The 23,352-nt window shown below is 41.6% G+C and overlaps 1 protein-coding gene across 1 annotated transcript in view; it reads left to right on the top strand.

The window, feature by feature from the left end:
* The window catches only part of DENND1A (DENN/MADD domain containing 1A), a 414,277-nt gene that overhangs the window by 96,895 nt on the left and 294,030 nt on the right, over positions 1 to 23,352 (top strand). Inside the window, exons 4-5 of the mRNA XM_012721213.1 lie at positions 11,571 to 11,620; positions 21,984 to 22,103. Coding sequence (XP_012576667.1) covers positions 11,571 to 11,620; positions 21,984 to 22,103 — 170 coding nt within the window. The remainder of the gene's footprint in view (positions 1 to 11,570; positions 11,621 to 21,983; positions 22,104 to 23,352) is intronic.

A 23,352-nucleotide genomic window follows, 5' to 3' on the forward strand; every position in this document is an offset into this window, starting at 1 on the left:
AAGTAGAGATTGGGATGCATCTTATTGGTGGTATGTCATTCCTTTTGTAGCATTTGCTCCACTTAGTGCTATGCTTAAAAATAAAGCAGTCAGGCCCTCCCTGGTGGCACAGCGGGTTAAAGCACAGCACTAAGAAGCTAAAGCCACTTCCGCATGAGTCGGTTCCGGCCTGCCCCAGAGGAGATCCACATGGCGAGGCAGACCTCTCCTGACCTGCCCGCTGCTCCACTCAGCAGTGTACTTCGTTGATCTGCCTGTTCTGCTCCCCACTCTGTCTCTGGGTGAATCCTCTCACCCTCTGCACCTCAGGCCTGTACCCCAGTTCTATATGAATAAATAAATAAATCTTAAAAAAAAAAAACAACAATCAGTGACTTCTTAGGTTCAACCATGTACAGCAGGTCACTGTACTGGAGAGGTCATCTGCTCTCTGGAGGTGGTTAAGTGACAGGACAGGTCCCTGCTGTGTACTGGAAAACCGGCTTAGAACTCATAAGACAACCAACATGGGACAGGTCTGAAGAGAGAATTGAGCTTTCGTTCTTAAGTGCCTTTGTTGTTTTCTTCCTCCATAGTCCCTTTGTGTGAGGCCCGATGGGCACCCAGTTGGGTGTCTTTTCCCTCCAGGAAAAACTTGGCTTCCTGAAATGATAGTCAGTTACTCCAAGGAGGAGTGATAGCAGCAGGTTGGTGAGCAAGCCAAGGATTGCCCTGTACTTGGAGGACTGGGAAATGGATGGAGGGGTTTGAAAGTGACCTGCAGGCAGAATGGAAAAGGACTCAAGCCCTCCTTGTGATTTCCAAGGTGCTAGAATACAGTCTAGACTCCACGATGACCTCTGAGGCCCGAGTGATTGGCCCCTGCCAACCTGCCCCCTTCTCTGCACTCTTCCCACACGTGCTCTGTTCCAGGGCAGCAGGCTGACCCTTGCCCCTGCTGTGTTTATCTTTTCCCATTTCTCTCCCTCTTCCTCTCCCAATCTTTGGCTGGTAGACACCATCTTCTTCAATCTCCACACAAGATGTCACTTTTGGGAGCTTTTCTTGACCATCTAGTTCCAGGCCCCTCTCACACTCGTGTAGTAACCTGTTTCTGCGCCTTTTTAGGGGCCATCATTCCACCTAACGACTTGCACGCCACCTGCCTTTCTAACTAGACTGGATGCTTCATGTAGACAGTGCCTTTGCTTTAGCTGATTAGCTGGTACCACACCTATTAGTCTGTTCATGGAACTGTATCTGTCTTCTGAGGTGACTTTGAAATATCATTGATTTCAAGTGTTCTCTTGCTATCTTTCTGATTTATTCATATTTGGGAAGGTTTAAGAACCCAGAAGCTTTCCTTCAGAGTTGTTTGGAAATTTAACAGCACATATTTGAGTCTAAGTCACATGAATGGATCATCCATCTCCTTGCAAGTATCGTGGTATGTGAGGTACTCTCTTGTTCTGACTGGTGAAAGGGATTATCAAGCAGCAGGGGTCTTGGAACCTCAATGATGTGTCTGATTTTTCACAGGTTGAGCTTGAAGCCCCTATGGGACCCAAGAGGCTGTTGGAATAGGGGCCCAGTCCTGGAGAGGTAGTTTAGGAGTGAAGACTTGAATTTGAGTTGTTATAATAGAGATCGATGATGATTAAAATTTAAATGTTCAGTAGGCTACTAATATGGGAAGGTGCAGAGCGAGCAAGAAGACACAATAGTGGGGAACACATTTAAAGGGAAGCACTTGAAAGAGAAGCTGGGAATTGAGTAGGGGGGAGGCAGGAGGAAGACCTTCTGTGTTCTTCATCTAAAAAAGGTGGGACACGTCACATGTGCTTCATTGAGTGGTGAGTGAATAAAACACCAGAAAGGCCTCCTCTTTGAATATTGCTTTACTATTATAAACAAACTGACTTTCAAGTTGAAGTGCTCAGCAGTCTAGACAGCACAAAATTATTATCTATTAAGAAAATCTCTGAACCTTCCCTGCAATTAGTGAATGATTAGTATAGGAAGGAATTGTTTCCTGGCCAAGGCTATACCATGAAACAGTGGTGAATACTGAGTGGTGGGAATGTTTGATTTTAATTTTTCATTTAAAAAATAATTAAAAAAAAATAAGGGGGCATGTTTGTACTGGCCATTTCTTCATCGTGTGTGAACTGTTGCTTCACCAGGTGCCCTTCACTGGAATGTCATTTTACCTTTCAGGACTATCTTTGAGTCTTGGGGTGCAGACTGATTTGTTTTGGTGGTAGTGGCCCATGACATTCCGGTCAGAGGTTGGCAACTTCAGCCGCTGGCCATGCCCCACGCAGGCAAGTTTTCACGTGGCCTTCACACTGAGATGTCTTTTACTTTACTTTCTTTGAAGAGCTGTAGTTTAAAAAAAAAACAAAACAAAAACCAAAATGCAAAAACAAAAGCCAGAATAATATGTAACAGAGACCATAAGAGGCCTGCCAAGCCTAAACTATTTACTCTCTGGTCCTTGAAAGAAAGCTTTGTGACTCTTTCAGTTTGTAAGTTGTACATGAAATGAACCAAAAATTCCACAGGAAAACCTCCTTAAGGTCTAGCATGTGTAGGGTGTGGAATTGTCACAGTGTTTCCTTTTTGGTGAGTATGTGAACTTGACTGAGTCAAAACTGTCTTGCATGACTTGACAGGGTTGTCGGGGGTAGACACCTCTGAACTCCAGGGTGTCACACAGAGCAGTCCCTGATGGTGGGTCTGCCCGCTCTGGCCCTGCTGCTGGACGCGCTCTCAGTGACTTGTTCAAGCAAGATGTGTACAGTCCAATAAAACATGTGTGGGATTGAACGATTTTCTTCTTATTTTGCTGGCCCTCTGTAGGGACATTTTCTAGTTGCAAAAAGATTAAAGTCCTTGACTATTCGATTTGGGAAACTATTTGAATGCTATAGTTTTCTTTTTTGAAATTTCACCAGCATTTCACATCACCTGCTTCTGTCTTCATGATGAAATGTCATCGCTATATTTTGAGTGCAAATTTCCTCACTTTCTGAATCTTCCTGATTCTAGCTTTCTGTCAGACTTTGCAAGTTGTGGGGGAAAGAAAAGTTGAAATAATTTTGTAACTGGAGATGACTGTGTTTAATCAATTGCTCAGTAATCCTCTTTCAAAAGCAGACTTGATATTTACTTTCTGATTTTCATATTCAGCTCACAGCGTCTGTTGATGGCATCTAACCTCCCCCACCACTGGATAAATAAAAGCTATCATTTCCTTTTCAACATTTTAAGCTATTATTCTCAACCAAGAGCTGAGAAGCACAGGTTAGGCATATTACCAAACTCTGTTCTGTCTATCTAAAGCTGGGAACCCTGATTAATATGCCTCGTTAACTGATGATTTCAGTTCCACACTGGTAGTGCTAGAATAATTTGTATAAACCAAGCAGTACAGATTCCTTATTTTAGCACTAAGACTTACAAAGGCTTCCTTTAGCAGCCTTTAATTTTGTACTTATGTATGTGACATAGCCTGTGGCTGTGATAGCTACTGCGAATCTCCAGTTGTTTGGGGATGAAAGGAGGAGGCAGCTGGAAACGCGGCAGCTACATCTAGCTGTCTACCTAGAGAAGGCCTTGATTTCAAGTTTATCTAAACAAGCTCGACTAATCCCAACTATCTAGGGGGATCCACTGTCAAAACAAGCAGCGTGGCCCTGAGGCAAACACAGCTATACAGAAATGAAGTCTGGGGCTTCCAGTACCCCGGTGACTGCATACTGGAGGCTTTTTCCCCTGAAAGAGGGTAAGAGAGGTAGAATTTGCATAATGCCTTTTCATTGGAAACTTTTGGAAAGCTGACAGACCTCCAGCTTATAGATCTGTAGCCACAATACAGAGTCTATAGGAGAATCCTTGAATGACCTAACCATATTGAAAGAAAATATAAAAGCGCCCAAGTATAGCCAAGCGAGAGAGGAAAAGAGGCTGATGCATTGTCTAACATCTGCCGTACTTCTCGTTAGTTTTGTTCTTTGCTATTCTGTGTGGACTTTGGAGAAGCCTGAGACAGCCTAACATGAATCCTATAATCTTCCTTCTGAATATTTATGTCGTGTACCAGCTTCTAAGCTGTCCTTTGCGTTTTCCTACTTCCCCCTCATTTTCATGCTCTCAAATGAGGCCAACATTTCAAAAGCTAAATAAATGTTTGTGAATGTTTATAAAAGATTTGCATAAATTTGTCCTTGTCTGACAAAGATCACTTTTTTCTTACGCCAGTTCTGGAAAAAAAAAAATTTTTTTTTAAGGTTTTGGTGCTTGTCTTGACGACTGAGTCCCGCATCCCAGAACAATGATTGCTGATTAAGTGGGTATGCAATTGTGACTGAATAGGCTTTCACGATACTGGGTAATGGGGTCTATCATCGAAGTCTGAATTATAGAATTTAGAAAATGTTATCAGAAGTACACGTTTAAACCCGTTTGTCAAGACCCTATCATTAAGTAAGACAAAGAGTTCCTACAAGTTCAAAGGAAAGTACAACCACCCACAGTTTTAAAAACTCTCCTGTAGAAATTTTAATAATTAGAAGGTTTCCATACCTCAGAATATCACTTGTCGTTTCCAGGGGTGAGCATATTTAAAATAATTTTTAGATCTCTAGTCACTTTTTGGAAACCTTAAGTCTGCCAGTGGTACATGTTAACGTGGTTACCAGCGAGGCGATCAGAGGGAAAGTGCCAGGCCATCCTTTCAGAACATACAGTCATACCTTGAGAAAATATCCACGGCATGAAATATGTGTCAGGGCTTAATTATTTCTCTCTCTCTCTCTGTCTCTCTTTCTCTCTCTCTCTCTCTCTCTCTCTCTCTCACACACACACACACACACACACACAGACTCTTGTGCTGCCGATGTGTTTGCTGAATTCATTTATCTTTTAAAATTAGAATGGATTTTGTGGGGTGACAGGGGATGTTGTGGGTCGAGGTGCTAATTTAGTTCAGAGCTATTCAAGATTGGCAGGAGAGAGGTAACAGCCAGTTCTGTTAGTCCTTTGGTTGTGTTGGTGTAGAGGTTTAAGTTGTCATTAAGGCACAAACTAGAGCCCCTTCTCTGACACAGTTTTTATCACATCTGCTAGCTTGTGTCCCAGGAGGAGATGTGGAGAGCAGTGAATTCAGCCTGGGCCCATTATCGACTGCTTTTTCGTGTGTAGTAAAAGGAGTGAGACCTCAGGGAGGCTTGGAGCCTCCTCCCGTGTAATGTCCAAGTCAGATTTGAAGGACTGGTGGCAGGAAAGCTTTGGCCTTGGGGTGTGAATTCTGAGAAATAGAGGCACAATTAACTTTAAAAAATTCAAAGACTTTGAGCTTGATAATGAAAGATTTTTTTTTCTAGGTTAATGTGAGCAAAAAGTTGTCCATCTGTGCACATTTTTGGATGCATTAAAAATATATAAAAGCTAACAGCTTTTAATATGCTTACAAAATAGCATTTCGATCAGTGCTTTTTTTTTTTTTTAAAGATTTATTTATTTATGTATACAGAACTGGGGTACAGACCGGAGGTGCAGGGACGGTGAGACGCTTCACCAGAGACAGAGTGGGAGCAGAACAGGCAGATCAATGAAGCACACTGCTGAGGGAAGTAAGGGGCGGGTCAGGAGAGGTCTGCCGAGCCATGTGGGTCACCTCCAGGGCAGGGATTGAACTCGTGCTGAAGAGGCTTTAGCTTCTTAGTGCTGTGCTTTAACTTGCTGTGCCACCAGGGGGGGCCTTTTTTTTTTTAAAGCAGTATCTTCCTGGGGGCAAGTTGCTTCTTCAGTGCAATCATGTTTTACTTTTGGGACTGTATCTCTTTGCTATATGATGTGAGTTGTATCCCTTCTCCTCTTTCCCCAACCTTTCTTCCTTTTTGAGATATTGATGTCATAAGTGTTCAGATAATAGGATTGAAAATATTTAAGGAAGCAAGCCAGGCAAATTGAGTTATGATATGTACAGTGCAAGGAGTTATGTTTCTGATGTCACTGAAGGCTAATTGTAAGAGATTCCAACCAAATCATTGTTGAAAGCATTGGAAACAAGTGTCAGAAGTTTATTGGTATTGAACATTGACCTTATAAATATAGTATGCTCATCATCAACTACTTTGTTATAAGGCTTAATGTTATAAAGTAAAATCTTAGAGTACAGGGTGCTATGTAATAATGTAATTTGGGAGCAACTTTGATCTAAGTTTTTTTGTTTTTTGAAGAAAGGAAAGGCCACAAAGGCTAAAGTGAATTTCATTACATTAAAAACATTTTTCTAAAAGATCCAGTATTTTTACTTTGGACTTAAAGTCATGAAAATTACAGTTGAAAGGAGCCCTGAAGGGTGACTCTTCTGTACCATACATTCCACTGTTCAGTTATATCCTTGATGACTTAGATACAAACTTCACGTAATACATGTTGTATAATAGGTTACATTCCTATTTCACTGTAATTTTATCTTTGAATTGTAACATTGACTATATTAGATATTATACAAATTAGCATAATTAGAGAGCATAGGAATGTCTCAAAATTAACTGAAGTTTGATCAGAGTAAACAGGTAGTAAATATTGAAATATACCAAAGAAGAGAGCAGACTCAAGCATTTAAGCAGCGTTGCTAGAAATCTGACCCGGCTTTTATGTTCCGGTGTTGAAAAGCCTTTCTGTAAAATCCCTTATTCAAAGCCTTTCCTCACTGAAAAAAAATAAAGTTTGCTTCTAACTGTGGTATGGATCTTGGATTTAATTTGATATTTATAGTGAAGGAGAAAAACTGCATTTCCTAATGCAGGAAATTTCTGATCAACAGTCTTGAACTTGGTGCTAATTAAGCTTCTGAGAACTACTTACCATTCAGTTTTACCTCTTTTTAATCATAAACATAGAAACCTCCACTAGTTTTCACTTGGAGTCTCTGGTTTTAACTTGAAATGGCTTAAAGTGGAAATTTTGTTAGCTTTTTGTATGTTTTGGATTTTGTGTGTGTTCTGTTTTTAACTCTCGACTTGAGTTTTAAGATCATTCATCAAAGGCTTTTCTTTCAAGTTAGCTGCACTGATCTCAGTTGCAGGACTTAGAGGGCATCTTTTCCCTCATGCTATTAAAAAAATTAAGTGTAGAAACAGAGTATTTTAGGAATCTGAGCTCCACTAAGCTTTTCATCACACACGTCAACATTTTGAAGTGAACTAATAAATTAGATAGAAGAAACTCAGGAAGTGTTCTGCCACCGTCTCCCTGCTTCTCCCTTCCTTCATTCTTTTTTCTTGGACAACGGTAAATTATCAGTGCTGTACTGGCTTTCAGTAAGTGACAAAGGGACTGCTTTTGGCTTTACATATTTTAAAATGCATTCACTTATTCCATCTATCCCTTTCCTTCACTTAAATGTTTTCCTGCACATATTTTCTTTTTCCTTTTGAAGTTTGAGGACCTGCCTCATCTCCCAACATTGTTACCATGGTGGGCATTGTGATCAGCCTGAGCTTTTGTCTTTCAGATGGCATTTATTTGTGGGGTGTGTATGTTGGTGCCTAACGGTCAGTTGTTTTCATCTGCCAGATACAACTAATTTCTGTTTATGGCTCTCAGTAAAGCAGTGAAAACAAAGTATTTGACATCTGAACCAGTGATTGCAGGATCTCTTATACACCCCCTGCCACACCCCGAATTCAGGGTGAATTGGTTTAGCCTTTTCATGATGAACTGGTTAACTGTCGAATTTTATCTTCCAAGTTGTGCTTCCAGATAGGATTCTATGATGGATAACATGATGAATGTAAAACTTTACCAGGATTTTAAGAGAAGACCCATTTTCATGACAACATTACAGACTTTCTCCAGATTGGATTAAGTTACCTTGATCTGAATGGATGAAAATTCAAACTGGTGAACAGAATCTAAAGGAGATCCTGGATGAATCTCAAGTTCATTTCTGATTTTCATTTGCAAGTGAATACAGTGTTGGGGTGTGTTGTTTTCACATCTTTGCTGTCTACTCTGAGGCCTGGTATCTCCTGGTGGGCAGGGTTTTGTAGTAGCTGCTTTTCCACGATGCTGTGTAAGCTCTGTTCAATCTGTGCAGAACTAAAAGGTCTGTGCCATGGCCTGCCCTGCACGCCTTCCCCCTGCCTCCCCTGCTCTTATTTCTTCCCACATGAAGTATCATATATTTTGTTAGAAAGAAAAGCCCTTTTGGAAATTGCCTGTTTCATAAATTGTCTGGTGACACAAAGGGGTTGAATGCTATATTCTTGTCTCATTTATTTTGAAAACTTTGCTACTGAACTCACCTTAATCAATGAGCCCAGTGTTGTCTCCAATAAGTTATGTGTTGGATATATTGATTGGGAGGGATTTTAGAAAACCCGTCTGGGGTTTATAATGTCAGCAGTGTTTTGATTATGAAAAGAGTTGGAACCTGGGGACATGGAGCCAGGTGGCGAATGTCCTAAAGCCAGTGGTGACACGGTGGACTGCTCCCCTGGGCTCTAGTTCATGCCCTGCACTTTAACTGTGGTGGCTGGCTACTATAGATTCACTTTTTTTTTTGCTCATTAAAATGTTAAAAAATCAAACTGTACATAAAAAGATTTGTGAAAATATAATCTTGGGAATTGATCTAGAGAGTGGGCATGATCTTCCCCACCCCCTGCCTTTGCAATGAGGTCATTTACATTTCATCAGCTGTGCTGTATCTCAAAGATCCGATTTATGTGGCAGTAGTTGAGGTTGTACTGAGACTGGTTATCTGAAAAAGCTTGTATAGCCCAGAGAAAGGGGGAGAAAGCAGGAAAATTACCATCTACAAAGAAAATTCCTGAGCAAAAAAACAGGTTCTAGAGAGAGAAGGGACTGGTGCCTAGCTGGTGATTATCGTCTCAGTAACGTTATTATAGAAAGATATTCTCTGTAAGTATACTGCCCAAATATATATTTAAATCAGGTCTTTAAAATTCCCTCTCTTGGGAGCGGTATCTTTTATATTCCCATATTTGTGGGAGTTTTGTTAGAAAAAGAGGATAAGGTAGTTGAAAGTTTATAAGGAAAACATTGGTATTAAGAGAATTGGTGGGTTTCATCAGTTTTACTTACAAGAAACCTGGCTTGTTTTTCCCTCCCTCTTCCTGTCCTTCCCTTCCCAAACTAAGAAGTAGATTTGTTTTTCAGTTTTGATTGAGATAATGTGTGAATATGCCTAACACAGGGTAGATGCTCATTTTGGTTTTCTCCTCTGACAGCACACCACTGTCTTGTTTGACTTAAATTGGAATATCAAGCTCTTGTAATATCACAAACATGAAGAAACATATTGTAGTGCACAAACATTTGCCTATATTCCCTTCTCTCCTCCCCCCTCCCCCTTTGCTTAATTAGACTTATCACTGCTTTCTTGGGTAAAAAGGAAAGCTCTTGGGAGGTGGGTTTTACTCAGCCTACATTGGGTATTTTGATATTTGTTCTAATATTATCTGACAGACAAGTTCACGGTTGGTTATTACTCTTGACATTAGAAAGTGGTAAGTAGTTCCTATATATTGTCGTGAGTAATAAGTTGGGCAGATTAGATCTCTTTGACTCTGCTGTAGAGCACAATGCTTTTTTGCAGCCATGGGGGTCCTTTCTTTCAAAAATCTTGAGGTCTTTTGGCAGCTCAACTCCAGCATAGAGAAGAGAAGTGTTTCTACACCTGTAACTTTTGAGGGGCAGAGGAGAACTGCCTTTGTTCTCCAATAACCGTCGCTGTTGGCATTGAGTGAGCACTGGGTACTGAGTTTTAAAGAATGCTCGGTACATGGACTATGAAGTCAAAGGGATGCTTTGTGGCATTTAAACTTGAAGTGAATAGGAGCTTGTAAGGTATTTTATTGGGATATGTAACTTATAAGAGTTGGTTGCAGTATATTTTATAATTAAAAATGCACATTAGCACGACTGTTTTAGGTGATCTCTTTTTCACTACTTGTCTGATAACACTGCACTGAGAAATAGCCCCAGCTTTTCTGACTCTGTCTTAGCCACTGTGATTGTTTTAAGCATAGTGAGCTGTAAAACCAGAAATAAGGACTTCTGAATGCCACGTTATGACATGAACTAATATTTCCAGGAGGCCTCTTAGAATATGCCCGAGTGTTCTTTCCCACTCTTTTTCATTTTTCATTTTCCTAGTCATTTACTACTTCCTGACATGCCTTAACAACACTGTGATACACAGGACCAGTCCAAATGATATTAAAAAATAGGATATGCTCAATTGAATCATGTAGGCGGAACATGCTCTGGGAGGGTGCGTCCGGTGCTTTCTGCTTCATTGAGTGGGTTATTAGATTGATGTGGTTTATTTCTTGAATGATAGAACTGGTTTGAAAAATAAATGAAGCGAAAAGCATCAATTCAGTTAGCATTGATAATTCATTATTATTGGTTAGAAAAGTGCTACATTTGTAAACTGATCTTTAATTTATCACTTGGATTAGGATTTGCAGTGGGCAGGTTTGTTTTAATTTGAACCAGCTTCTCAATGACTGAAAAATGTGTTCTTCATTTTGTCTTGAAGTTGGGATGTTTAAGAGTTAAAAAAAGCAAATCAAATACATGAAAGGATTTTTTTAAAGATTTATAACATTGGTCTATGAACTTAATATAAACACCAACTGTGGACTGTCCAGTCTTCAGTTAAATTAGAACAAGTGAGAGAAAAATTCTATGAAGGAAGTAATAATTATCTGTGTATATTTGTAGCTCTGTGTATGTATGTTGTATATGTGAAACTTGCCTGTAAGATGCTTCTCTTTTACTCCTCTCTCCCCTCTGAGTAATGTACTTGGTTTTATGCACCTACATATTTATTAAAGACATTTAAGCTGGTAGTTTGCTTTGGGTTTTCATAATTACAAACAGGTAAGTGTGTCCAATTATGATAACGACATTTAACTAAAAATAGCGCATCCTTAAAATTGTTAAGGTTTGGTAACAAAATAAATTTATGCCAGACATGGCAATTTCCTTGTGAAGTAAGTAAATGAAGTTTTTAAACTCTAAAAATATAGTTGACAGTGTTCAGGGACAATTATTTTCCAGTTGGCTTTCTGTTCTGCTTGCGATTTGGCCTATTGATGTCGGGAAGCGTTGTCTAATCCCGGCCCCCTCTGTTCCTAGGTAACAGGCGAGAATGGTGCCAGCAACAGCGGCCCTGCCAGGCCAAACCCATGTGGCTCGGTGTTATTCACTCTGATCCATATGGTCAGGCTGGAGATGGTCCCTGGAGGGGTGTTAACACTCAGCAACCCAACCGCCTCCCCCCTTCAGCGCCTTCCTGCATGGCTCCTGCTGCTTGCCCATGTGTGGTTCTTGATTAATTTTTCATTTTTAATGAAGTTTGATCATGTTTATTATTTCTCATGATTGACTGCCTGGTCCTCCTCCCATGTAATTGATAAAGCCCATATTTCTTCATCTGTCTCCTCTTTCTTTAGGGTAAGGTTGCTAGATTGTGTGCTGTGGTTAATGTCAGATTTATTGGCCCCATTAGATGTATAAATTATCTCTCTTTCTCTCCACAGGAAGTTCTACAGACTTTGACCAAGTTTTGTTTCCCCTTCTATGTGGACAGGTAGTGTCAGATTTTTAAACTTTACTACAAAAAAAAAAAAAAGTGTCAATAAACCTGCTATGGAAAACAAAACCTATACCATTCTTAACATTCTGTCTGTTTAACCATGATTGAAAACACCTATGGCCACGGAGAGTTGCCGTGCTCTCCTTTCCTGGGGTTTTTGTTTGACACCACCACTGAGTTTAAAGCTTACACTTTTGCATTGGTTAGTCTGTGAGATGCATTTTGCATGACATAGACTTTGGTTATCAGACTCAAACCATGATTAAGAATGGTTGGTGTTTATCTGGTGCTGTTGAATTTCCATTTAAATATGAATATATTTGACTTAAGTGAGTAATAACATGTGACTCCCATCACCTTGTAAATATGATGGAGATGTTGCTTTTCCTGAACTGAAACTTAAAATTTAAATTGGCATAGGTCATCCTGTTCAAAGATTCTCAGTTATAACAGACACGCTGCTGAGTGGAGTCTTTTGCTTTGTTTAGGTGACTAAGGATGGTATCTCTACGGGGAGAAGCAGTTTACAGACTTAGAAAACAAAAGCACCTAAATATTTTCTTACTATTTCCCCAGCATTTTGATAAACTGTCTCTTGGAGAGATTACACATTATATAAACTCCAAATTAGCTGTAATAATCAGAGAATTAAAAATTTTAAGATCCTCTGGTTAATAATAACAATTTTAGAAAAGGATTTTTCTTTTTCAACTTTATAAAACTGTAAGTTATTAGCACTCTTAATGCAACGAGGACACAGTCATCTTCATCTTACTTTTAAGGAATGCCTACCATGATTATTATTCATTACACTTGAAGCATTATTTTTGCAGTAATGTATTGTTCCTTTGAATGTTGTCTCTAATCTTAATTGAGAATTAAGCTGTAAGACCATATATACATTTGATCTTAAAAATGTCACTTTTTAGGGACAGAGGTTTTAGAAAACGTCAGCCTAAGTAGTAAGTGCCATAATGTGCTCCAAGGAAGCTATCAAATGTGTGCCTATTTTCTGGAAGGTCCTATCATAGGTATGTATTTTAGTGTCCCAACCCTTACAGGCCTGAAACGGTTTTGTGGTTTGAGATCATGTAGGGAAGAGGATGTTTGGGTCTTTTTGACACTTGATTGTAGCAGTGTCCTGCTTTATTGTGCGTTAACCTAAACAAAAGTGTGAACGGACAATTGGTAGCCAAAGGAGTTTTTAAAAAATGTTCTCAAAAGCAAAAAGAGTACTTAGAATCAGCATTGGAAAATTGCCAGCCCCTTATAATCACTCTTTCCCCAGGTTCTAACATGTGATTTTAAAAAACCCATCAACTACTGTAGTATTTCCAGGCTCGGGCCTCTTACCGGCCAGGTACCAGGAGTTTTTAGTTGTGAGTTGGTGCTTAAAATGGAAATTTTGAGAGGGTCCTTTCTTGTAATGAGAGGCCTCTTGTCTTGTCTTTATCCTCTTTCTTCTAAAAATAGCAAGCAAGGGAGTGGGGTTTTATTTAGAGGTATTTAATGCAAACTTCACATATATATGTATGAATTAGTAATGCATGAAATCTCCAATCACTTATAAAATGTATTGCAAGTTACGGCAAGGGCGTATTTATACAAATTAATAAAGCTGAAATGTTTTATAAATGCGATTAGGTGTTTAACAAGGAGGGATAAGAAGTATATTTTCACATGAGTTCATGTTAGAGTGGTGATTTATTTGGGAGGGCTATTCCTTAGTGAACTTTGTAAACTAATATTAGAAGAAATGCACAGTCCCCTTTCCCACAACATGTACACACCCCTCTCTTTCACTTTACTCCAATAAATTAAACCTCCACTTACCTGCATGGATGATTACAATCTGAAACGGAAAAAAGCAAATCTTCATGCTATATAGTTCTAAAATCTTTTTTTTCCACCAATAATATTAATGCCCTTTTTCTTTTTGCTCAGAATAATGTTTTTCTTTCAAAATAATCAATTTCTAAACCCTCTTCTAGTTACATTCTTCATATTTTTTTCCACAAAATGATTTGGGGCTAAAATGTCCCTTTATGGGTATTCTTGAGTCCTTGCTATGTATAATGGTTCTTTCTTACATGGTTTTATATTACTCATCCTGTAAGTGTTGATAACTTTTATTGATACAAACTAAAGTTAGCTACTTTAGTTTGAAGACTGCACTTTTTTTTTTTCTTTTCTGCCTCCCCACCCCTATCCTCGGCATACTTTAATGCAAAAGACATAGTGATAATCAAGTCATTTACAATAAATACAGAAGGTTTAATGTCACCAGTTTTGTGTTAGCAGAAACCCTGTCAAATAGCTATGCCCAGATTCTGAGGCCCACAATGCCCCCAGAGGTGTTTATGGCATTGCTTTTACTTACAAAATGTAAGCAAACATGAGAGATGACTATTGCCCCAGGTGATTATGTCCCCAAAAGAAAGCTTCCTAATCTTCTCAGTATCTGTGCCTTGCAACCCCCAAGGAGCAGTAATAAAACTTTCTGACGCGTCTAGTCTGTACCAAGAGTGGGATTTCCACCAACATCATCAAATCACCCGTTAACATTGACATCTTGCTGTCTCATGTGTTGTTTTAAGATTTTTCTCTCAGAAACCAGGACTTATGAAAGATAATAATGCCACAAGCTTTCAAAGGAAAGTGCTTCCTCTTGTATTATCTCATTTTATCCTCCTGTCACAAGAAATGAGAACCAGTGCTATTACCTTCATTTGAAAAAAATCTAAGCAGCAGTGACACTGTGACTTGCCCAATGTCGTTTTGGGCTGCCGGCACAATCTTTGTGCCCATCCCCCAAGTGAATACCTTTTCCAGCAGCTCACCTGTGGGAAGACCAGTCACCAAAAAGAGAGTGGGGGGGGGGATTAATATTTGAGTTCCTCATTGATTCTAGACGGGGTGCTGGCCACCTCCACGTCAATACCTCATTTTTCCCCAGCAGCTCTGGGAGATAGGTGACGGTGGTATCTCTCACAAAAGAGCAAGAGACGGCTCAGACTATGTCTCACTGTTGGGTAATAATGGCAGTCAGACCTGGAATGCTGCCCTTGCTGATTCTCCAGCAGGATACATTGAGCCATCTGTATCCACAGGACTTAGTGAGGTTAGCGAAGACTGAAAGTCCCAGAAAACTTCTTTCAGTGGGTGAGACTTGTGTTTAGTCTGCAAGGACAGCCGGAAGTGGATATGAAGAAGGGAGAGCCTAGCAGCCATCTGTCCTGAGGAGCAAAGCAGAGGAGAAACCTCAAGCGAGCCTTGAGATTGTTGAGCCAGAGCAGATGGAGCTGCTGGAGAGAGAGACGTGTTCTGTCAGGGCTCAGGCTCCAGCTCTGGGAGGCTTTGGTAGTGTGTGGGAATAAGACCACTGGTTTTAAAAATGAAATTCTTGATTCAAACCTACCATTCTACAAAAGGGAAAACAAGAGCCGTAGAGATGGAATGACTTGTGTGGTCACACCTATGTAATTCAGAGCTGGGGAAGAAACAGGTCCTCTGAAACCCAGTCCTGAGTTACTGCCCCCTTGCTGAACTTGGACTAGCTCAGGGTGCAGGAGAATAGTGAAGTGACAGTGTTGGGATCACTCTCAGAAACTCTCATTGTTATCGATGAATGCTGTCTCTTTAAGGAAATAGAAGAGATTTCTTCTGTTTCAGATTGTGTTCCTCACCTATACACCACAGCTGGCAGCCTACTTGAGTTGGTCAAAGCCCCACCGAAACGAACTGAAGAGACTTATGAGATAATGTCCAGTCCATTCGCTTCCCTGTCTGTGCTTCCTCTTCTATGAGCCAGAGAGCCAGATCCCATGGAGTTTCCTTATGAATTGCTTTTGGGTGCACTCATATGACATGGGCATGAAAGGACAGTCTTTTCAGTGGCAGAGGTGTAGTTGAATGACTAAAACGCAGTGAGATACAAGTGTGGTTCAAGTGTGCTTTGCTGTTGTACTGCGTTTGCTAGATGCTGTATTCTTTTCTTGCACTAGAAAGTTGCACACATTTACAAAGCTGTCATCTCCATAATGTCAATATGAGGAAACAGAGGCTCAGAGAGGGCAAATAACTTGTCCAAGCTGCCATTATTAGCAAGTGGTAGAGCTGCTTTTCGAAGCCAGGTTTGTCTGGCCGCTGGTTCCACCGTGCTCCCCCCTGCGGCATACTGCCTCCGATCAGGCCGCGGCATAAAGAACCAAACATTTAAAAATTTATTTCAGAAATAATAAAAATTTATCCTTTACAAATAGAAAATTCAGATAACTGAGTAATTCCAAGCCCCCCGCCATGTGTGTAAACACATACACACACGTATGTATGTGCATGCATGTAGATATATGTTCTTCCCCTGCACCCCCTGGCCCTGCTTTTCAAAACTGAATCCCTTTCCTCCCTTGTTTTTCACCCTTGGTTTAGTTTAGTCCAAGTTTCACCCCATGGGCTCTGCTCTGCCCATGGTGTTGGTTAAAGATATCAGACCATCAGGCCGAGTGGGGCGAGAGCATGGTGAGTAGCAGCTGGGGGCCTCGGTGTTGGTTTTGGTTCTGCCCTGACTTGCTCTCTGCTGGAAGGCAGAGGATACCTCCCCTGAGGGCCCAGCTACTTCATGGATAAAATCAGGGGGCTGAGTCAGATCTCTGCTGTTCCTTTTGGATGCCTTTTGATTCTCCAGTTAGGATTAATATCTGATTTTGTCAGGTTCATGTAGATTAGGGACTGGAGGGCTCTCTGTCCTCTGTTAGAATGATCTGGCAAGTTTTCAAGCAGTAAGGCCCTGTCCTTGGCAGTGTTTGGCCTACTCCTGCCCCCAGACATGCTGGGTCAGTGTCATCTTCTCACTTGGATCTTTGAGCAGGGCATGTGAGAAATGTGCATCTCACTCAGGCAGATAAAACTGTTTGTGGAAGGAGCCTCATGGCGCATGTCACTAAAGGCTAGGCGCTGCTGTGGTTTGACAGTCTTGATTCCTGCCTGGTAGCCCAAAGGCCCTGAAAGGGAGGAAAACCACTCCTAAGGCTGCAGTGTTACTCAGCAGATTAACAATCACTGCTAAATCACATAGGACATTTCAGCTCCATCTCTCAAATTCTTTAGTAGTAACAATTACTGTGATTGTGTGCCTTCCATACTGCTACTTTGTAGGAGTTATTCCTAATCCTCAAAGCCACTCTACAAAGTATAAATGAAGCAGGACTCCGCTTGAAGTCTGCTGCTTGCTGGGGTCAAAAGTTCCTGTGGTCTGCTGCTTGCCACAGAATCAGCCATGGCTACCTTGACCCCTTCCCAAACAATAAAGAAAGTCTGTGATAGACGTGACAAGCTTCTGCATGCAAACTGTATAAAACCTTACCACTCCTGCAATTTGGGTCTCAGACTTTTGGGGAGCTATCCCACTGAGCTTGCTGATGTGACAAATAAATCTCTCTCCACCTCTCTGAGTGCTGCCTGATTTCTCTGGAAAATTGCTGTACCATTATTATTTCCATTTTAGCAAGTAGTCTCTCCGGAATTCTAATCTAAGGTCCAGACCTTATTGTTTTTATCTTATTTTTCCTATACCATAAATCTCTGCCTTTATAGAAACATTTCCAACAGCTTAAAACACTGCCTGGTATTCTCCTAAAAATAAGGCCCACTTACGACTCTTCCTTCCCATTCAACTACTGCTTTGGGAAAGAGTTAGCTTCAGTTTATGCTTCTTCAGTCTGTCTTCTGCTTCTGTTAGGCAGCTGGAGCTTTTCTCACCAAGGTCCTCTCACGCCTTCAGGCTCAGGTCAATAGACGTCTCTCCTCTCCTTGTCTCGGTGCACTGCTGCCGCGACCAGTCTCCAGTTGCGTCCCTTTATTTCTTGGTGGTGCCTTTTCTGTCGGTCTTCTGAGCAGTGCTTCTTAATTCAGTCCTAGGCGCGCTTCTGTTTCTCTGCACCGGCTCCCCAAGAGCTCTTGGTATCTACCCTTTTCGTAGGTGACCTGCAAATGTGTAGCTCCAGCCCACGCTTTTCCTCTGATTTTCCCAGCAGATTGTTCAACTCTGTACTGGCCATTTCTGACTTAATATATTCCAAATGCAACTCTTGATCTCCGCCCCCCCCCCACACAACTTGTTAGCCTTTCCTCTCATTGGGTGGCAACATGCTGCCTTCCTCTTCCTTCAGTCCATAAATGACAGTCTACCTTCATTTATACTGCTAGCTAAAACCTAGTGCAGCCCACTCCCTCCATCTCCACTCTCCCTGCATGAGTTAGGCCACCAGCGGGTCTCACCAGGACTGCAGTTCTAGCCTCTCAATTATTTTCTCTGCTTTTTCTTCCTTGATCCAAATTGATCTCCATGTAGCAGTCAGATCAAAACTTCAACAACATAGACCTGACTATTGTTCTCTTGATTAAAACCATTCAGTGGCTTTCTGTGGCCCTCACGAAAGAACCTCCAATTCTTTACCATGACCTGTGAGCGTCTCTGCATGATTGGACATTGCATTCAACAGCAACTTGGTGTTCTGCCACCTTTTCCTTATCACCTGTGGATGAGCTGAACTCATGTCCTTTTAGGTCCGTGGCCATGCCTCCCTCTTTCCAGCCGGAGAATCTTCTTTCTTCCTGAAACACCCAGGCCTCTGCTTCTGGGCAGACCGCTCCAGCTGCCCCTGGAAGTCAGGATTGTCTCGTACCTGACAAACTGTCTCTCATCACCTGTTCTCAGTGGGACTGTGCCCTGTACATTTATCTTTGTCCCTGCCTTCGGTTTCCTACGCATACCATTACTGTGGTATACTGATTATCTCCAGCCAGAGCGGGAGCTCCAGCAAAACCTAGCACTTGTTACTGTGCCCAGTGTAGTCGTTGCTCAGCTTGTAAGATGGAAAAGGAAACTTCCAGTGAGACTGATATGGAAAATTCCATTCTCACTGGAAGATTGCACTCAAACTGTGTGTCTGCTTGCTTCATACCATGCACATGCCAGGTCCCTCAGCAGCTTCAAAAGTAAGCGAAAAGCTGGCAGTGTAACCATGAGTGTCTGGCTGATTTTCAGAGGTCAGTGTGAAGGTTCACACCTGGGGTTGGAACGTGGTGCTTTCTCCTGTGTTCCCTTATTGTCACAGGCAAGGGAAGTGAGGCGCAGGGTGGTCTTGGCCCTCGCCTTCTGGCTCATTTCTGGAAAGACTCAAATTTGGTTTCTCTTGCCTCATGGGCAGTAGTGTCAGTCTGTTTGGTAAGAGAACTTTCTGAATTTCTCTCATACCTGAGTTTCTTAAGTAGAGGTGGAAACCTCTCAGAGAGGGTTTTCATTGTATTTAGCGCAGTATGGAGTACTGGAAAGGACTTGGATTTTTGTTTTGTCTAGATTATTTTGAAAAGCCAAACAAACCCCATTAACATGACCCTGAGCCCCAGTTTCTCCATCTAGAACAAGTGAATTGGACAAGATGGTTTTTAGTTTTACCTTTAATCATCAGGACCTCTTATTTCTTTAAATAGGGATGCTGATCCTGGAGGTAAACATACAAATTGCAGCTTTTAGGGAAGCAGACCCCTTGCTCACTGGAAAACCGGTGAGCACTCCCCTAGTGTACCTTAGGAGGTGGAGAGGGATGGCAGATTCCTTGGGGTTTCCAAACCCTTCCAGTTAACCTCTGATGGCCTTTGCCTGACTTTCAGTGTATTGGCAACTGTCCAGGCAAAAACGTTTTAGAGTTTAATGTTTTCAGGCTTTTAATGACATATGCCCCAGCCTACCAGGAATGAAAAGGTATACTAACTGAGAATATTAAGTGCCCTTGAGTGCTGGCACCCCTTAAAGACTTGCACTTCCGTGCAGCCATGAGCAGCTCAGTTGGTTGCCTCAAGAGTTAAAGAAAGGCAACTTTGTTTTCTTCACTTGCAAATGTTGAGAAAGTTGAGAAGATTCTAGGCTGATGCATAACTTTAATAATAAGTTTAGTTTCCCTTTGGATGGTAACAGCTTGCATTTCTTTGAATTGTTCCTATCATGGGCTGTCTCTCAAATCACCTGCAGATCTCACTTATGCCCTAAATGTCCTTTGGGTTGGTATTTTCTCCTTGTTATTCCAGGTGAAGAAACTGAGGCATGTAGAGGTTAAGTAACTGCTAAATTAAGACCCTCTGAGCAAGTGATTGAGTTGGGATTAGAACTAAGTAGATGAGTAATGAATCTGTCTTTGAGCTTACAATGTAGCTAAAAGCATTTTCAGCATTATTAATGGCAGTGAAAAGATAATAGGGAAATTAATGACACTGCATTCACAAACCAAGTTGTGTTCCTTTTTCTAGAGGTCCTGGGCATTTTCTTTTCATCCTGTCTATACCCTTTCTTTCTAGCATGCTTCATTTTAAACATTCTGGAAGTAAAATCAAGCCCCGAGTTAAAACAGTAAGCATTCACATTTTGTACAATCCCCTAACCGTACTTTGCAAAAGCATGACCTTATTTATAACTTAGTCTTCCTGACCTGTTGCTTGAAATATTTTAATAACACAGGTTTCCCATCCCCCAATGAGGCCCGCTTTCCCCCAATCACTTTAATTATGTGAGCTAGAATCCTGTTTCTCACACATCTCCAGTTCTCAACCTTGTTAAAATTAATCATATAATCCCCCTTTAAAACATAGTATTAAATCACCATAGTAACACAGTATCTGAGCTTTATAGATAAAACATAACAGCTATAAGGAGGTAGCGTTTGGTGTCCCCTTGACGGCTCTATAACTTTTATAGAAATGCGCTCCTTCTCTAGGCTGGTGGAGGGCGGAGGGATAGCATTACTTACACCTGTTTTACTGCCACGTTGCTTTTAAATTGCCACCTTGTTTTTGTTCACCTTCCTAGTTAAAAAAGGAGAGTAAAACACTTCCTTTGCTTTCTGAATTGTTTTTTGGTACTCTAACCACTCTCCAAGGGGTGGAGTTGCTTCCTTAAATATGACCAGATAGAGTTTATTGACTGTTTGCTTTGGGGTTCACTGGAAGCCTTTTTCCTCTTAATGTTCTTATGAAGTTGGTTATAGGGGTGTTTTAGAAAGGAAGGCTATGCCTATTTGAAAACGTAATTCATATCCTAACCAAAGTCTCAATAAAAAGTATATATTTGGAAAAAGTAGTGAGCCATGATTTTTTTTCATTTTCACTGACAAATTATAAATTATAGGTGAAAGCACTGATTTGAATATTTAATCAATTTGAGTATATTTTGTAAAATACAATGCGATCTGTAGCATGTAATATGAGTTAATAAGTTCCTTTGAATAATTCAAGGTCAAATTCACAACTATTATGTTAACATGAATTTGTAGATTCAAATTTGGAGTGATAATTTTTAAAAGGAATGCAAGCTAACTGGTAAACTGGTTTTTTTACAAGTAAATTTTAAAATGTTTTGTAACTTCCTGAAAAGAACTTCTCAAGCAATATGTTAAAGTACTTTTTAATATTGTAAAATCGATATTGTCTAGTTTATGTGACTGTTAGGTGTGGTTTGCTAATATTTGTGTTGAGGCAGGGATATCTAGCTTCTTTTCTTTAATATCTTCCTTTAAAAACTTGTTTTCATTTCTTAGAAAGCACCCTGTCTTGTTAAGACATATAGTATTTCTGACCTGGAAAATACAGTACAGGGTCCTCATAAATTCAGAAATTGAAAGACACAGGAAACTGGGGAAGTGGTGACCGACTTGGCCACCTCCTGAATTCCAGCCTCCCCACCAGTAGTGTGGTGAAGCAAACTACTCACCTACCTTTCCACTTCTTTTCCTGTAAAATGGGAACAATATCATCTAAGTTCCAGGTTGGGGGCAGGATAAGTGTGATGACATCTCTAAGTGTGACTGGCACGTAGTAGGCACTTCAGCCTCTCTGCTGAATTTTCTGAACCTGGGGATGACCGGGAGGGCATGGCTAACAGGAGCCAGCTGAGTGACTTTTGGATCAGACAGACCTTGGCTTAACACCAACTTTTGGCCACAGTCCAGCTAGCATCTCAGGCAGTGCCACTATGGTATGTTTCTTCTTCGAGAAAACGAGGTTAATAGCATGCACCTTTCAGCATTTGATGGGCTGCCTCATCCGGGGTACCTGCCCGACCCCATTAAGGGGGCCTCAAGCTGCCCTGAGGAGGTGGTCGCCGGAATAGGCTGCTCACAGTCTTTGTCTTATTTTATTTTACTAGCTCCTAGTCTGTTCCCTTGAAGTGTGTAAATTCTAAGCTCATTTATAAAGAGTTCCACTGAGAAAGGAAATGTTACAGGTTCAACGACTTGTCAGTGATTAGATACTTTATCAAGAAACTTACTGCACACTCATTTTTCCCTTTGTTCTGTCCTTGCCACAGCCTCACAGTGAGCCAAGTTGGCCAGAACTTCACGTTCGTGCTCACTGACATTGACAGCAAACAGAGATTCGGGTTCTGTCGCTTATCTTCCGGAGCGAAGAGCTGCTTCTGTATCTTAAGGTAAGGGAGAGTGACTTGGCGCTGGGCACGCTCTGTGGAACAATGTCAGCTTTGCGTTGTTCTGCAATTAACTTTTCCAGCTGTTCTTTTTACTTTCCTATCGGTTTCCCACAAGTCACTGCACTCGGGGGGAAGGACTTCCCAGTGTCGGTCTTGCACTTTGCGTTCTGCAGATAATTGTATGTATTTATTTGTCTCTCAGCCCTTGGGTGGGAAAGCCGTCATTACTGCTGTGGCGTCTGTGGATGTTGGGGCCTCGGCCTGGCTTCAGTTGCTCCTGCTGTTATCTGGAGCTGTCAGAAATTAGCCTGTTAGGCTTTCCCTTGGACATTTTGTGTATGTAAGATTATTAATAAAGTATGTGTCTGTAGCTCAGGACGTCTTGCAGACGCTGATTGTAACCTCCTCAAAGCGATGCTCTTGCCCCCTTCGGGTCAGGAGTGAGTAACTGTTTCCCAGCTTGGCTACCTCTTAGAGGTTGGGGGCGAAGCACAGAATCTGGTAAGAAGGCTTCTTGAGGTCTTCTAAACCCCCTTCCTGCACCAGAGCCACACGCGCTTAATGCTCTGTTTCCTCCTGCCAGAGGGGTGAGGCGTGTTCTGGGGTAGGAGGATGTGTGGAAATCCGATTTTGGAGCTGCTGGCTCTGAGGACTCCTGCTGGGCGCCTCGGGAGGGGAAGCAAAGGCATCCCCCACACTCTCCTCTCCATCTGCCTCAGTTAAGTAGGTGTCAGAGGGGCCTGCCTCCTGTCTCTCTCTGCTCATGTGGAGCGGCCGAGGGCAGGACAGCAGGGAGGCGCCCCTGACAAAACCCTGGTCCCCAGTCTTAGACTTGGGTCTGGGGATAAAAGACCAGACCCTCTGTGAATTCCAGAGAGGGTAGTTCTCTGGTATACCAGTCTCTGCACGTTCTTATTCTCCTCAATGAGAAAATGGGCCTCCCCACCCCCCATACTGGTCTAGGTCCCCCAAACACCCTCACACCACAGGGGGAAAGGGGCTGACTTCTGAAGTACCTTTGCGTAATAACTGTCAGTCTAAACTGCTACTTTCGTGTTTCTTTACACAAACCTTACTTCATCAGTGAAGTCGGCTTTTTCTTTATTAAACAAGGCCTTTGTAATTTGGGGACTAGAGGACAACTTCTGGAAGGACCTCAGGAGGGTCCCCCACAGCTGCCCTGGGGATAAGCATGCAGAGCTGTGCTCAGGCAGCCTCACAGCCAGGCCCCAGGGTGTCCGCCCAGAGT

This window comes from Condylura cristata, unplaced genomic scaffold (genome assembly GCF_000260355.1).
Source record: "Condylura cristata isolate star-nosed mole 26May11 unplaced genomic scaffold, ConCri1.0 scaffold00006, whole genome shotgun sequence".
In the NCBI taxonomy this organism is placed as follows: Eukaryota; Metazoa; Chordata; class Mammalia; order Eulipotyphla; family Talpidae; genus Condylura; species Condylura cristata.